The 16,119-nt window shown below is 38.7% G+C and overlaps 2 protein-coding genes across 2 annotated transcripts; one reads left to right on the forward strand and one right to left on the reverse strand.

Annotated features, from left to right (window-relative positions):
* Positions 1 to 508: 508 nt before the first annotated feature.
* On the reverse strand, positions 509 to 13,333 carry LOC134748106 (protein phosphatase 1 regulatory subunit 21). The gene is made up of 8 exons (XM_063682801.1): positions 13,151 to 13,333; positions 12,889 to 13,083; positions 12,502 to 12,636; positions 10,644 to 10,874; positions 10,089 to 10,172; positions 9,127 to 9,453; positions 7,890 to 7,985; positions 509 to 7,211 (listed from the first exon to the last, which is right to left on the reverse strand). Exons 1-8 carry the CDS (start codon positions 13,214 to 13,216, stop codon positions 7,068 to 7,070), a joined length of 1,278 nt encoding a protein of 425 aa, XP_063538871.1. The 5' UTR covers positions 13,217 to 13,333; the 3' UTR covers positions 509 to 7,067.
* A 452-nt stretch (positions 13,334 to 13,785) lies between these two features.
* Positions 13,786 to 15,967, forward strand: LOC134748467 (DNA polymerase iota). The gene is made up of 2 exons (XM_063683265.1): positions 13,786 to 13,955; positions 14,045 to 15,967. The coding sequence occupies exons 1-2, from the start codon at positions 13,945 to 13,947 to the stop codon at positions 15,855 to 15,857; spliced, it is 1,824 nt and encodes a 607-aa protein (XP_063539335.1). The 5' UTR covers positions 13,786 to 13,944; the 3' UTR covers positions 15,858 to 15,967.
* Positions 15,968 to 16,119: the final 152 nt, after the last annotated feature.

Here is a 16,119-nt window from a genome sequence, read left to right on the forward strand (position 1 = left end):
GTGTTAGAATGACTACGATATAGTATTACAAATTCCTCCTATTCCTAGAATCCTTCAAAGATTACTCTTATAAGGCCTCAAACTAAGAATAAAGCCTAAAAGGCGAGTCTTAGCCACCATGGTGAAGCCAGTACATACACTGCCAGCGCTAGGCACACGCTACGAGTGTAGCCGATATCGCATGTTATCCGCTTTGTAGCGAAAAGCGCCTACGAACAGAGAACCCGCACCAGTGAATGTGTTAAAATACTATTCTTATGACTAAATCATATACGAATTATTACACAGCAATATCGCTATTTGACTAGATTATTAAAATAACGAAATATACATGTGGAAATACTAGTAGGCAAGTATGTATTTTTGCTTCACTTTTTAACACGTCGATCTGTGGAACTACGTTTTCAGGCTTTATTAAGTCCTTAAACTCTATTTGAAGATGCGTCACCTACTTTACCCCCTATCTACTTGCGACACATAAAAAGAAGTTTTTTTTAATAAAAGCATATTTTGTTCAAAACTATTTAATCGTTATTTCATTATTCTTACAATATAACATAAATACAGTGTAAACAGTATAATTATATCCTTTTATACACTTAATGTAATAAATAATTACCATAATAAAATTTCATCACATTTATACTTTATTAGGTATTGAGGGACCAAATTATTCTTACGTTACATTTTATACATATGTATTATGTATATACACATATTTGTTGAAAAATCTCTTAGCGATGATAAGTGACTCCTAGTCTCCATACGCAGTTTGCGTTCCCATATACTCTAAATTTAGTTTATCTAGCTGGATGACTTTATCGTGATTTCAGTTTCATATATTTAGTACAACCAAATAACGGTAGGACCTAGCATACATTACGCCATCTAGTGAATATCTTAGTGAAATCAGGATATTCATTGCCCACCCCGCCATTTCCGATCTCTATCGCACGTGCACATAGATTAGCTATACGAGTGCGCCCGTGAGGGACAAAACATACGCAATGCGACAATATGATTGGTCGAGTAGATTTGTAGCCCACCATAAACCATACTAAATTTACGGTGGGGAATAAAAAAAATGTGAGACTGTGACAATATAAATATAGGCCTTTGTCATCTGTGTCAGATGTTTCAAGCAGCATCGCGGTTACGAGTGTTACGACACTTGCGTTCGTGGCTGTAAAGCCCTATACGAGAGAGGATCCCTCGGCCACACACGCAGCAGGTGTATGCTCCCCCAGGTGGGCGGGGGTTGGAGGCCTGCTCGTGGCGCCTCGTGCGTTTCTCTTTTAGTAAGGAGAACCAGGCATCGTCGTGCTTGGATTGACCCGGACTGGCTTGGTGGCTTGGCCGGCGGCTTGGACTGTGACAAGGACAAACAATAACAGCGCTTTCTCTGCTACTCCTACTGAAAGATACATCTATCCCGTTCGGTCATTTCCCCCTACCCCTCATGACCGATCCGGTTATACTAGATTCATGCACGTGCATAATTATATTACTATCTATGTCATCGGCGAGATAGCAATATAATTATATGCGCGTACGATAGATAGGAAATGGCGGGTCGATGTATGCGAAATTATTCGTGCTTAGCGTCTTTAGAAGGTCGCCATATTTATTCTAGTCTAGGTACACTCGGATGACAACTTTATGGAGAATAGCAGTCTTTATTACATAAATCGTCACTAGTCTTAAGAAATACATTTAAGTTTACAAATGACTTCCATCAAAATTATTGATGTTAAGCTAAATAGGATAAAGAAAATACAATCCTTTTAATTAAACTCTGTAGACAATCTAACACTGAAACTGAAAGAGATGAATCCCATAAAAGGCGGGAAGAAGTTGATCTTGCGGGAAAAAAATTGAAGAAATTTTAACCTTCTGTAATTATATTTTAAGTTCAAATTTATTTGAATAAAATATCTCGAGATATCAACTTCTTCCCGCCGTGAACCGAATTAGAGATGTAACGATACATGATTTCGCCGATGCAACAGCGATACCGATTTTTAAAGTAAGTAATCGGCGATACCGATATCGATGACTTTAGTTGCTTAATAAATCAAACTAATAAAGAATTATGTACTTAATATGCATAAAACGTATGTTTTAAACATTCGATTTTGTGAAGTGTGAAAAACTGCAACCTGCAAAAATGCAAAATGAAAGCAAAAGTAAATCAAAAACGGTAATTAAAGTTCACTTGAGGACCTTTTGATACATTTTAGTTAAGGAAACAAAGTTTATTTATATTATTTTGATTTGATTATAATCTGTTGCGCAATTCCTTTTGCATTTGCGCTTTTCAAACTATCGACCTGCCGGCCGATATATCGGCATCGATATCGTTACATCGCTAAGGGCCACTTGCACCATTCACTAACCCGGGGTTAACCGGTTAAACCTGGATATACCATGGATGCCAGTACAATTTGACACTGGGTTAACGGTTTAACCGGTTAACCCCGGATTAGTGGGATATTGATACAAATCTAAAAAAAATATTTTTTGAATTGCAACGCCTAGCAGATTCTAATTTTAAAGGCGAAAATTAGGAAAAATTTAAAAGTACGTCCATGATTTTGTTTCAAGTCTCTCAATATGAAAAGCATTCGTATTATTATTTAATAGATAACTAGCAGACTGACACGAATTAGGCCCAGATTAAGGCCTCACTGAGCAGAGGATTTATTTTAGTCAACCTTTTGAACGCCATCGTCACCTATAGCACAGTCTATAAAACGATAGTCATTAGACAAAGCCGTCTAGACAGGGCAAACGTGCGGGGTGCGAGGGGTGGATGGCGCGCACCCGAGCTGCATACATCGCCATTGTTAGTAGCTCGGTACTACTTACAGGGCTAGCGTGTCTTATTAATTGTCACAAATTATTTTGGGCAGTTGTGTAAAAGTCTGTGACAATCCTACTGCGTTCTTGTGCGGTGTCGGCATTTACGCAAACATCAAAGGCGTCGGCCCACTGTTACTTTTTACACTGTGCCTATAGATTGGCAAACTGTCAAAGGTTTTTATTATAGATGGCACCAGCAGACATTTCCCCTGTTTCTAGTTTCGTTCTATGGGATTAGACTTAAAAGGCTAGCATCCAGGCCATAAAAAAATGGACACTAGTAAGATTGACAGGTTAAAAAAGGCAGTATGACTTAGAGCTTTAGCCTGTCCAGATGGTCGAAAAAAAAGAGGTAGAACCTATGCTGGCGCCATCTGTAAAATACTTCCACCGGCCAACCCCATTAAATACCCCACACGCCTAAAGAAAAAAAGTTGTACATTCGGTAGTGAAACAGTAGTTATACGTACAGTCAGCAAAACTGTTTACTTAGCACCCCTGCATAGAAACCAGGGATGTTACGAATATTCGCATCCGCATCCGCAACCACGGAACTTCCGCATTATTTTCAACATCCGCATCCGCATAAAATCGAATGCGGATGTGGATGTGGAACAGGTAGGTACAGGAACGTCTTAGCGGCGGCGTAAGTACTAGGTAATTTCGTCATTAGCCAATAGGAATCTCGTTTCGTTTTTGTGATTCGTCGATCGAGCACTTTAGCCTATGACGGACAGCGACAAGAAGTGAATAATTTGTTTTATTTGGACTTTAGTATAGTAATGCGAATGTGGGGCACCTATATTCTTTTTCAAATACTAAAACATTCGTTTTAAAGTGAGTGTAAAGTGAGTGACGTTTGACGTTTTATATGTGCCTAATCTCGACATCCGCAGATGTGACCCTTTAAAAATCCGCATCCGCATCCGCGGATGTCAAAAAATCGGCATCCGCAACATCCCTGATAGAAACATGTATACAGGGATGCTACGATAATAGTTTTGCTGACCGTACTTTAAAAGTAAGAATCACTCTATTGATAGGTGAAAACCGCATGTAAATCCGTTCAGTAGCTTTTGAGTTTATAAACACAAACACACAAACAGACAGACGCGGGGGGGCCTGGGGGACTTTGTTTTATATAAGGTGTCTTGAACTCCACCGATAGAAACATGAGAGCGATATTGATAAAGAAATCCGGTAAATGTTTAAGCTACTTTTACACTATATTTTTATCTGGAGGAAGTCGATAATAAATTACATTGTATATCGACTTTATTTAGATAGAGATACCAAGAAAAGTGCAACGATTTTGATAGCATACGCAGTGCGTGTTATTTATTTATACGTCATAATTTAATAGAAGTTTGATGTTTAAAATAACGCACTGCGTGTGCTATTAAATTCGTTGCAGACTTATCTTGGATTAACTCTAAGCATAATTGAGAACTATAACTTGACAAGCTAAAATAGATCACATACAGTTGAAAATAAAGTCCAATTTCGTACTTCTGTTGGGCCAAGAACTATTTAAGACAATCTCATAATTTTACAATAAACTTCAACTTCATTATAACATCTTTTTTACATTTATACATGTCTTATATATATTACGTTATACTTATATAATGTTGACTTGATTATTACAAAGTTTGGACATTTTACTAAAACAATATTTGTAAAGATGACAATACATCTTTAAAAAGATTATTGATTTAGTAAGAGAAGAAAACTAAAATATATTGTCATTATTAGGGTTCCGTACCCAAAGGGTAAAAACGGGACCCTATTAATAAGACTCCGCAGTCCGTCTGTCACCAGGCTGTATCTCATGAACCGTGATAGTTAGACTGTTGAAATTTTCACAGATGATGTATTTCTGTTGCCGCTATAACAACAAATACTAAAACAGAATAAAATTAATATTTAAGGGGGGCTCCCATACAACGTGATTTTTTTGCAGTTTTTTTGCGTAATGGTACGGAACCCTTCGTGCGCGAGTCTGACTCGCACTTGGCCGGTTTTTTACTACAGACACAGACAAACGCTTTACCTCGGCGATTAACATTAGACTAAACCGTAGTATAATGTTAATCGACGAGGTAAAGCATTTGTCTCTTTCTAGTTACCAAGATTGAGCGAGAAGGGCGCTTTACTTCATCGTCGATGTTAGTAACTCCTAGAGTTAGACCAAGAAAAGACTTCAGCGGTTTTGATAGCATACGCAGTACAAGTGTTATTTTAAACGTCAAACTTCTATGAAATTATGACGTATAAATAACACTTGCACTGCGTGTGCTGTCAAAATCGCTGCAGACTTATCTTGGTTTAACTCTACCAACCAGCTCCAAACTAATAGGGGGCATTACTGCAATGTTCTGCCACCAGAGTGCAGCACTAGCCTCTAGTAAACCATAGAGTAACTTATACATACTGTACCTTTAACAGTTTTTTGATAAGTTTTCAGAGATAATAAAATATGACATTGATGCATCATGGCGGTTTATTTACAGAGGACCTACCGGGAAACGCTAATGCGAAATTTCACTATCTGCCTCTTTATCGCTCGAATATGCAAGAGTGACAGAGATGTTAGATAACGAAATTTCGATTTCCTTGTTTCGCGATAGACCCTCAGATTGTGGTAGTGGCGCCCCCTACGCAGTTTCGCGTAATATTCCCTATTCGCTTAGGTATATAAATTAAATACATATATTGAACGCACCATTATTGCACATCGTTTTAATTTTACTAGACATATATAAGTAGAAAATAAGCGTAAGCTTAAAAAACAGGAAAACACTTAAATGGAATGCACCGCGTGTTAGATGTGTGTTATTTGCCTATTTCCCTTTCCCCTTCAACCCTAGGTTTTTCTGAACACAACAAGGGGCCCTAAGCCATGAGAGTCTATTCATTGACCCTATAAAATGTTGACCAGCAACTTCAAGCTCTCTCTGCCCTCGTACAGCCGCTTTGAAATATATCGCAGCGGCCAAGTTTCTCAAAAATATCTGAACAGTGGAGGACCCGAGCGAAATCGCCATTTGACACAATTTGTTGTATTTGTTCACTGTAATTGTGTGTAAATGTAGGCTTCATAACGTTTTTGCAACACCTACTTTTTCGATTAATTTCTCTGTTTCCGCTACTACCCAAAGGTCGTCCAGAAGAGATCGCTCTTTAGCGATAAGACCGCCTGTTGTCTGCCTCTACATTTAATGATTTTTTCTTTTCATTTGTATCTTTTTACTGAGATGTGCAAATAAAGAGTATTCTATCTATCTATCTATCTATCTACCTATATGAACCACAGCTATGCCCTTACGTTTTTTTTTTCGAATTTTTAATTATTATAAGAGTTAGCATTTAAAATGTTGTATGAAAACTGTTTTTCGCTTCTAATTTTTACAATAATCAAAAAAATCTAAAAAAGTTAAATGTATATGGTTAATATACATCAAATTATGTAAAAAGATTTTCCATAATGTCAATATCCAGAGAGGAAAATGTGGACTACGTTTGTATGGAGAAGCGGCCGTCCCCTTTCCTCTTAACATGTTGACTATAGAGGGGTGTTCAAATATTTGTGAGAACCTCGGCCCATGTTATATATCTGCAGGCGACTTTACCTTACAAGAAGCCATAAGTATCCAATGCCTATGGTTCGACATCCCCCTTTAATTCATACAGTTAGTAAAAGACGGGTAGTCTATGTCGCGGCGAGAAACTCTCGTGCCAATCATGTGCTATTACCTTGCCCAAGTCACTCTTTTTCTTTTCTAGTCAACTGCCAATTCTGCTTCAAATTTCTTATCAACGTAAAGTTAACTCCAAACAGGTGTGTCCTATAATGTCTCTCGGATAGCGTGCCTTGCCCGATCGGACGGTCCCGAGAAAGTCTGATTCCACAATACTCTAGGGAGGATTCTATAACGATCCCAGGAAGGCCTTAGGACTGCTCGCAAATTGTCCCAGGGAGATCCTATGTCCAGATAGCGGCAAGTCCCGTGAAAGTTTTAGTTCGGTCCCGGGAAGTTCACAGAGAGAACCTAAGATGCTCCCGGGAAGGTTCCATAACGGTCCCGGTAAGGTTACAAAAATGTCTCGGGATGGTTCAAAGTTGATTCCGAAAAAGTCCCGTGAAGATACTAATATAATCCTAGGACGGTCCCGAAATGGACCCAGGACGGTCCCGGAAAGGTCTATTTCCTCCTACTCATCTGGTGTTTGAGCTGGTCGATCTGGTCGTGCTGGCGCGCGAGCTGCTCGTTGAGGCCGGCGACGTGCTCCGTCAGAACCGACATCTGCTCTTCGTAGTTGTGGGATGTAGAATGTAACTCTTCCTCCTGAGATAACACAATTTTTATGTGTACTGTGAGCATAAAAGCAATCACGAGGCTATTTACATCATAGAAAATAATATCTGGGAGACCGAGCTTTGGTCGGAAAACATAAAAACTCAAAAGTGCGCGTTTTACCAGAGATAAGACCTAGGTTAGATTTTTCGCCCCCGAAATATATAAATATATATACAAGAATTGCTCGTTTATAGGTATAAGAATAAGAACAACGAAAAATATATGCGAGTTTCGTTACATTGTATTGATCAATCGGGAATGTAACGAAATCCCGCAAACAAAGATTATACAGGGTGGCTAAAAAATAAGTGCATTCCCGTTGCCAAGGTTTTGGGATTATACTGAGCAACTTTTACTATGGGGCCAACCACGAAAACGCGAAACAACAATTTACCCTCCCATAGAAAATGGACCAGCCAAAATGTATGAAACAGCCAAATTTTTTTTCGCGATTTCGGGGTTGGTCCCATATTAAAAGTTGCTCAGTATAATCCTAAAACGTCCCTGGAAACGGAAATGCACTTATTTTTAGCCACTTTCAAGTAAAGTTTATATTGATGTTGGCGTATCGTATGTGTGATATTTATGGATATGAAAAATGGTAGAAAAGACTATCCCGTCACGTCAATAGTAACAACAGTTTTTTTTTCTCAATATTAAACTTACCAATCTACTAATAGTTTTATGTTTGTCTTCTATGGTACGCGCGTCCGTCTCTCTGTCACGCTCCATCTCCTCGAACCTCGTCCTCAGCATCTCACACTGTCAACAAATAATAGTACCGCAAAGGCAAATAAGTATTTACCGACCGAGCGTGATATAAATCGGCGAGGGAAGTAAGGTTGTTAGGGTCAAAAACGTTCAGGAAAACCGGCTTCTTTTTTGTGGACATTCCTGTTACTCGCGTTGTCTCGGCATTTTTGCCACGGCCCATGGGAGCCTGGGGTTCGCTTGGCAACTAATCCCAAGAATTGGCGTAGGAATTAGTCCGGTTTCCTCACGATATTTTCCTTCACCGAAAAGCGACTGGTAAATATCAAATAATATTTCGTTAAAGTATAAGTTCCGAAAAATTCATTGGCACGAGCCGGGGTTGAACCCGCGACCTCCGGTTTGCGAGTCGCACGCTCTTACCGCTAGTCCACCAATGCTTTTTTGTGGACATTACAAAAGTAAAATATGTGGATAGATTTTTCTAAGACTTACTTACATCTTACAAATTTTAAGAAGTAGAAGATTTTAACATGTCTACAAGGAAAGGAGGATGTGTACGAAAATTAGGCTTTAAAGTCCGTTTATTTTATGATGTCCACAGGAAAGTCGCATAACCTTAGCTCATACGTGGTTTTCAGAAAAAATGGTACCATTTACTTTTTTCGAAAAACCAACTTTTGGGTTATTTAGACTCAGAATCACGAGTATTGAATGAGACAAAGAAAAAATGTGTCCCCAGTTTTTCATACAAATTTTGGGTGTCAGTTTTGTAACGGTCCATACAAAATGTATGTGAAAATGCGTTACAAAATTGAATTTTTTTTTTGAGAAATAAATTTTTTCTTTTTAAATCGATAGTCCTCGTGATTCGGCAGTTCATCATGGCCGAATCACCATCGAAGGTTTTACAAGGGTAATAAATAACGATATGGAGCGGAGCGACTAATTTATACACCTCGTGTATACGCGATTTCGAAGGACCAGCGGGAGCGCAGCCCGAAGATAAAGAGGGGCTATGGCTGAGAATGAATCTATGAATTAATGGTGCCAACCCTACCTGCTCAGTAAAATTCTGTCCGGTTGCGGCGGCCGCCGAGTTATATTATTGTGAGCGATATGGATGAAAGTGAATGACAAGGAATGAAAAGGGGCGCGAACATCTCGTATAAATTATCATTAAAAAACTAACCTCTTTCACATAATGTTCAGTCTTACTCTTCAACTGGTCATTCTCAACTTTCAGTTCGCTAATCTTATTCCTAAAGTACGTCTTCATCCTATCCTCCCTTGTCTGTATCTCGTGTCCCAATAAAAAGGGTACTTCCACACTGCCAAGTAGTCCTGTGACCCTGCCTTCTCCGTCCACTGAGGTCTCCGAGTAAAAGTTGAAGTCTCCGGAGTCATGACCGTCCCCTCTCCGTCTTTGGGACGCTGATACATGTTTGCTAATTTCTAGTTTTAGGCTTTCATTCTCCATTTGGAGGAGTTCGTATTCCATGCGGAGTTTTTGATTTTCCTGTTAAAAATCACAGAGAATAAATAAATGTTTCACTACATATTATAAAATAAAGTCCCCCGCCGCATCCGCCTGTCTGTCTGTATGTACGCGATAAACTCAAAAACTACTGAACGGATATTCATGCGATCTGTCAATAGAGTGATTCTCGAGGAAGGTTTAGAGATGGGGTTTAAGGGTGGGGGTTTAGTTTGTTAAGGTTTTATGTAACCCGAGAGAAGCCTGGACGGGTCGCTAGTATAGAATAAAAAGAAGTATTATGCCATCAAGCGTCATCGTTCTTGCTGGTAGAAAAAGATTAAAGAGGAATAATAAAACACGTCAGGTAGTTCAAAATATCGTAGCCAGTTTTGGCTTTGTTTACAATTGAAATTGGTTTTTTTTTTTGTTTTGGAATCGAACGAAGTTAATGAAATGCAACTTTGTTCCAACTGAAAATGGAACAAAGCCTTGATTATAGTCGGTCAAGCAAATATTGTCAGTGGAAAAAGGCGCGAAATTTAAATTTTCTATGGGGCGATAACCCTTCGCGCATACATTTTTTAAATTTGCTGCCTTTTTCTACTGACAAGATTTGCTTGACCAACTATAGTTGGCATTGTAGTGAACAAAAGTAGTAAGTAAAAGACGCTCACCTGTTCGGTAGCATGCGCCTTCGCACTGATCTGCTCCACGGCATTGAGCTCGTCGACGGAGCTTAACGCGTCTTCGCTGCCGATCTATAAAACAAAACAATAATTATCTTGTCATTACATTTATTACCGTAAATTAGAAACCATAAAAGGACTTACACCCCAGGCCAAAAGTATGGAAACAAGCTTGTATTTCAATAGAAAAGTGTGATCTTTTTTTAAGCGATGGATTTTATACTACTCATTGACAATTTGGTAAAAATAATAATAGAACATTTAAAAAGTAAATTACTCTGGCTGTGATAGTTGCCAATTCAACATTTTGTCATGTAATTAAAGGGTAGGTATAATTATGTAACTTTTTCCTACTTAATTTTTTTAGCTTTTTGACAATATTTTAGGATATTTTGATATTAAGTGTGTATTTTTAATCTTTTGGGTTTACCCAATGTAAGTCTTAGTTTACAAATATATACAACAAAGATAGAAACATGAGATATTAAAGAAAACAACGTTGTTTCCATACTTTTGGCCTGGGGTGTATGACTACGTAATTACCAAGCTGCCACCCTCTGACAGAAAATCCCCATTACAACTTGGCTGGCTGGGCTGTTTGTTCGGCGTGCCGTTAGCTCTCTGCGCCTCCTCCAACGCGAATTGAAGCTCCTGATTCCTGTGCCGCAGCTTGGCCACTTCGCATTTGTACCGGCTGTCGCTCTCGCTCAGGTGGCGCTGGTAGTCGTCCAGGGCTGCTTTGAGCTGGGACAGCTCGAAAACTTTGTCTGAAAGCTGGAAATTGCAAATAATCTTGTGTATACATATACATATTTATGATCACCTCAGCCACCCTGATATATCTGAAAGCGACTGTACGACGCCAAGCGCTTGGCGGAGATCGAACTATGGATAAAACTGATCTTCAAAATAATTATGTAATGCCACCAATCATAATCCTCAAAATTGAGGGAACAACTGAATTTAGGGTTAATTACGGCATTCAAATAAAAATAAAATGGTTAAACTCACGTTTTCATACACTACTGCACTACCATGTTAAAGTGTTTTGGCATGAACTTAATTAATAAAGGCACTAAAGATGATTGGCTTTATTTATTCATTATTTATTTAAGGTAGTAAATCCTTAATGACGAATGGTGTACGACGTAATACGGAACAATTACAGAAAATCATATAACCATACGTAATTTAAATATGTAACTAGAAAAATAATTAAGAATATACCCTCAACCCAAAATTTATTATCTAATAAGTAAATTAATAAGATCTCCTTAAAGGCTCAAGCCATTGCACAAAAGTGAAGACTTGACATCTATAAGATAGGATTTATAATCAGATAAACGATAATGTTAACAAAATAAAAATATATACAATATACATAAGTAATCAGTAGTTATTAATCACTATCAGACGCAAAACAATTTGCAGATTGTGGGACATATTTATACAGGTACTTAACATTAGGTAAGGTACCTAAAAGTAACCCTAAGTATATATTTTATATCAGCGTGAAAAATAAAACAATTGGTCAGTGTACATAGGACATACAACTTTAGCCTTATTGATATAAAAACATAAAATAAATGATCATTTATTTCAATAATTTAACATTGTGATTTCCCCTAAAAATGTTATCTCTTATGAAGCCTATCTCATTATTTACAAAAGACAATCAAAACTAAAATTATATTTACGCGAAAGATAATGTGGAATGATTCTCACCACTCTTTTATTCCATTAAAGATAATAAAGCGGCATATGGTGTTAAACTCAAGTTCAACCATATTTCTGTTTATAGTCTGCATCTTCTCAAATGACTTTTTCGTCTGTTAAACAAAAGCCATTGTTCCTTTTATGCGAGTGGTCGCCCATTGTGCACCATTGAGTGAGCGCGTGCTATGGCGCGTGCCATTGTCAGAGACAATGATACACAATGGGCGACCGTTCACACAAAAGGAACAATGGCTATTGTTTAACAGATAATTTGAGAAGATGCAGACTACAATTGTAGTCGTGACTTGTGACTACTGCAAAAAATCTGTTTATTTAAGTTTTGAATTTAAGAATATAATCTACCTGTAGAATGAAACTGTCAAGATCACACAAATAACTGTAACTGTATACAGTTTTTATTTTTATTTTGATATTTTGATGGAATTGAGTAAAATTATTTTAAACAGGTTACTTACATATAAGTAAGTAAGTAAGAAATAAGTAACTTACATGTTATTAAGTTGAATATACACTCAACATGTTTTGATTGAGGATTGTGTAAGGACAAGACATAGTGTCAAATCATGAGCTCAAGTAACTTGCATTCAGTTAAACATCAGGGCGTCCACTGCCTGCTTTACCAAAAGGGAACTCTTAAGTTTAAGTGAATGAATGTTCCAGCTACCTGTGAAGCATACTGCGCATTTTCCAAGATCTTCTTCTGGAGCTCTTCCTGGAGAACACCAGTGTCGAGTGCTGGGGCACTGCTGGTAGCAGCAGGCTTGTCATCTTTACTCTTTGCCTTCTTTGTAGATTTTATCTATAAATACCAACAATCTGAATATTGCTGTAAAATGATAACAGGTACTACTTTTTTCTTGACACAAAAAATGTTAATTGCGAATGCATTTTAAAAACAATTGCATGTAGTAAGAAGAACTGATGTGCTTGTATTAACACTTTAATTTTATTATCTGCTACATTTGCTTGTATGCTTGGTTGCATTCATTTTAATTGAATATTTAAATTTGATTAACATGTTTGGCCTTGAATGAGTCTTTTGCCAACTGACCTGTAACAGCTCGAGCTCATCTTGCAACACAGACACGCGCCGCGTTAACTGCTGATTCCTAAACGTGAGTGAATCTATCTCCAACTCCCCTTTCCTCAGTGCTTTCTCTTTCTCCTTCAAACTCTCCCTCAACTCGTTAGACTTCGCTTGCTCATCTAGCACGCCCTTCTTTAACACTTTAACGTGAACTCGCAACTGTAACGGAAACAACAGATTTACAAATTGCCGACTACAGTGTCTCGCACGTAAGAAACAACTGTACCTTCGAATATTCCGTTGCCAACTTTTGGTATTTAGCCTGGATGTCACCCGTAGGTAACCCCTCCATGGCTGTATTTCACGTAGATGCAGACATTACTATTTAACAAATGATTAAACAGCGTAGTTGCTTAACAAAATGTTGCTAAAACACCCACTTTCCTGTGAAAGAAATGATAAGACACAACATGACAACACATGAACACATACGCAAATTTGACATAACAAAGTAGCGAGTATTAATCATCGTTTTGTGAAATCGATTCTTTTGATGGTGAGGTTAAACTGTAAAAAGCTGCGAACTAAATGATGAAACCTGGTTCCTTGTTACAAACAAATTCAGCTATAAAAAAGCTTTATCTAATGCTAGAACCACAATATTTAATTACACAATGCAATTTATTTCACATAACCCACTATCGAATAACTTCTAATGTTTTTCTTTTCTATTGCACATTACTATGCATGTCATTAATATTTACGCATGATGCATTTGCTCCGGCAATTAACTAATCGACTATACACATAAGGTACAAAGTTTAATAAAAATTATGCTGGCTTTTAAATAACTAAAATCTAGTTTTAAAACGCCGATTAAAATACGTGTGAAATCGTAGAATTCACAAACGGTCCAAATGCTATTTTTTTATAATGACAACACTGCGTCTGTTGATGTGTCGTGACTGTCTCATTGGAAATATCAATATTTAGTATTTTATGAAAGAAAAACAATAATTTCGGAACAATTTTTGATATTTATATACTCCAAAATATACAGCATCTTTCAATGTAAAAGTCATGGACGACAGGTTAGTCATTGTCGAATGACTACATTGCAACAGGTACTACTAAGTCCGGAACAATGCAAATTATGACTAAACTACTTGTTATTCCACAGAATCATGGATTGCAGCAGTTCCAGTTACACCGAGGGCGAGCACGAGCACCCGCGTACAATTATACACATCGACATCGACTGTTTTTACGCTCAGGTAGAGATGTTGCGCTGTCCGGAACTGCGGTCGGTCCCGCTCGGGGTGCAGCAGAAGAACTTCGTGATCACGAGCAACTACGAGGCGCGCCGCTGCGGCGTGCACAAGTGCATGCTCGTCAACGAGGCGCTCAAGGTGTGCCCCAACATCAAGCTGGTCAACGGAGAAGATCTCACGAATTACAGGGCAGCTTCTAACAAAATATTCGAACAGTTATCCAGTTGGAAATGTCCCGTCGAAAAATTGGGCATGGACGAAAACTTTATAGATGTCACAAAGTTAGTACAAGAGAAGTTAAAAAGTGCAGATGTAAACAATATTACTGTGCCTGGACATGTATACGAGGAGCCGACGACGGAGTGCGCCTGCGGGTGCCACATGAGACTGAAATTAGCATCACAAATAGCAAATGAAATGAGACAGAGGATATACAATGAAATAGGTTTCACAACTTGTGCTGGTGTTGCACATAACAAACTGTTGGCAAAGCTAATCTGTCCACTTCACAAGCCTAATGACCAGACGACCATGTTCCCAGAACATGCAGAGGGCTTCATGTCCTCACTTCCTAGTGTACGCTCCATTCCAAGCATCGGTTCTAAGACTTCAGAAACACTTGTGACACAGAAAATAATTACAGTGGCGGACTTACAGGGAGTACCATTAGACTTTCTAAAGAAGCATTTTAACAGTGACATGGCTGTCAGATTGAAGAGCCTAAGTTTAGGGAATGACAATACTCCAGTGAAGCAGTCCGGAAAGCCCCAGAGCATAGGGTTGGAGGACAGTTTCAAGACTGTTAGTGTTAAGAGTGAGGTGGAAGATAAATTTTCTGCTCTGCTCCAGAGACTCCTGGTGCTAGTTAGGGAGGATGGACGCATTCCTGTCTCGCTGCGAGTCACTCTGCGGAAAAAGGATGCCAAGAGACTTAGCAGTCACCGGGAATCCAGACAGTGTCAGATCTCACCATCCATCTTCACAATATCCAATGGCACAGTATCCGTCACTCCAGCGGGGCAGCAGAAACTCTTAAGTATCATTATGAGATTATTTAACAAACTCATTGACTTGTCCAAACCATTCCATTTGACATTAGTAGGGCTGGCGTTTACCAAGTTCCAGGAACGAATGACAGGAAGGAGTTCCATAGTCAACTACCTGATGAATGACATATCCGTCCAGTCTGTACTAAACTTGCAAAATGACTGTGACACCTCGGTCTCATCCATGGACTATTCTGCTCCCTCTCCGAGCAGCAGCACAACAACTGACTTGTCTGACGCGGAAGTAGAACCCTCGCCTAAGAAGCCCAAAAAAGTGAATTGGATAGCAAAAAAAAGATGTTTATCTAAAGGGGAGGTAGCATCACCAAGCAAGCTGAAAGTGGGAGAGTTACGACTGAACTCTAAAGAGTTAGAGAAAGTTTCAGAGCTCAGACTAAATTCTCGAGACAGATCTTTAACTCCTAGAGTGAGTCCAGCTAAAGACAATATGTCTGACAACTCAGATACTATGAAAGATGTCGCAGAAGGAGGCTGTGATAACTGTCCCAGCGACGTAGACAAGGAGGTGTTCAGCGCGCTGCCGTACGAGATGCAGCAGGAGCTAAAGGCTATGTGGAAGAACCCCTCGGGCTCCGGCATGGCCCGGAGTAGCCCCCGGACAATGAACAAACCTAAACCGAACACAATCTTAACATATTTTGTTCCACACAAATAGTATTAGTAAGATTTTATCTTGTTAATAATTTAAGTGATAAGTGAATGGTTTCTATTTTTTCAAATCATACATTTTTATTCTGATCAAATACATGTTTATGTTAAAAGAAATAGTTTTCTTCTTCCTTTAACCTTTTGGACGCCAATTACGGATATATCGGCAGCGTAGGTCCAACGCCAGAGACCGATCAATCCGTCACAGACCACAGAGCAACATAGACCTACGTGCATTCACATAAAGTTCAATTTCAGTTTTGACACGG

The sequence above is a fragment of the Cydia strobilella genome, chromosome 16 (genome assembly GCF_947568885.1).
Source record: "Cydia strobilella chromosome 16, ilCydStro3.1, whole genome shotgun sequence".
Lineage (NCBI taxonomy): Eukaryota > Metazoa > Arthropoda > Insecta > Lepidoptera > Tortricidae > Cydia > Cydia strobilella.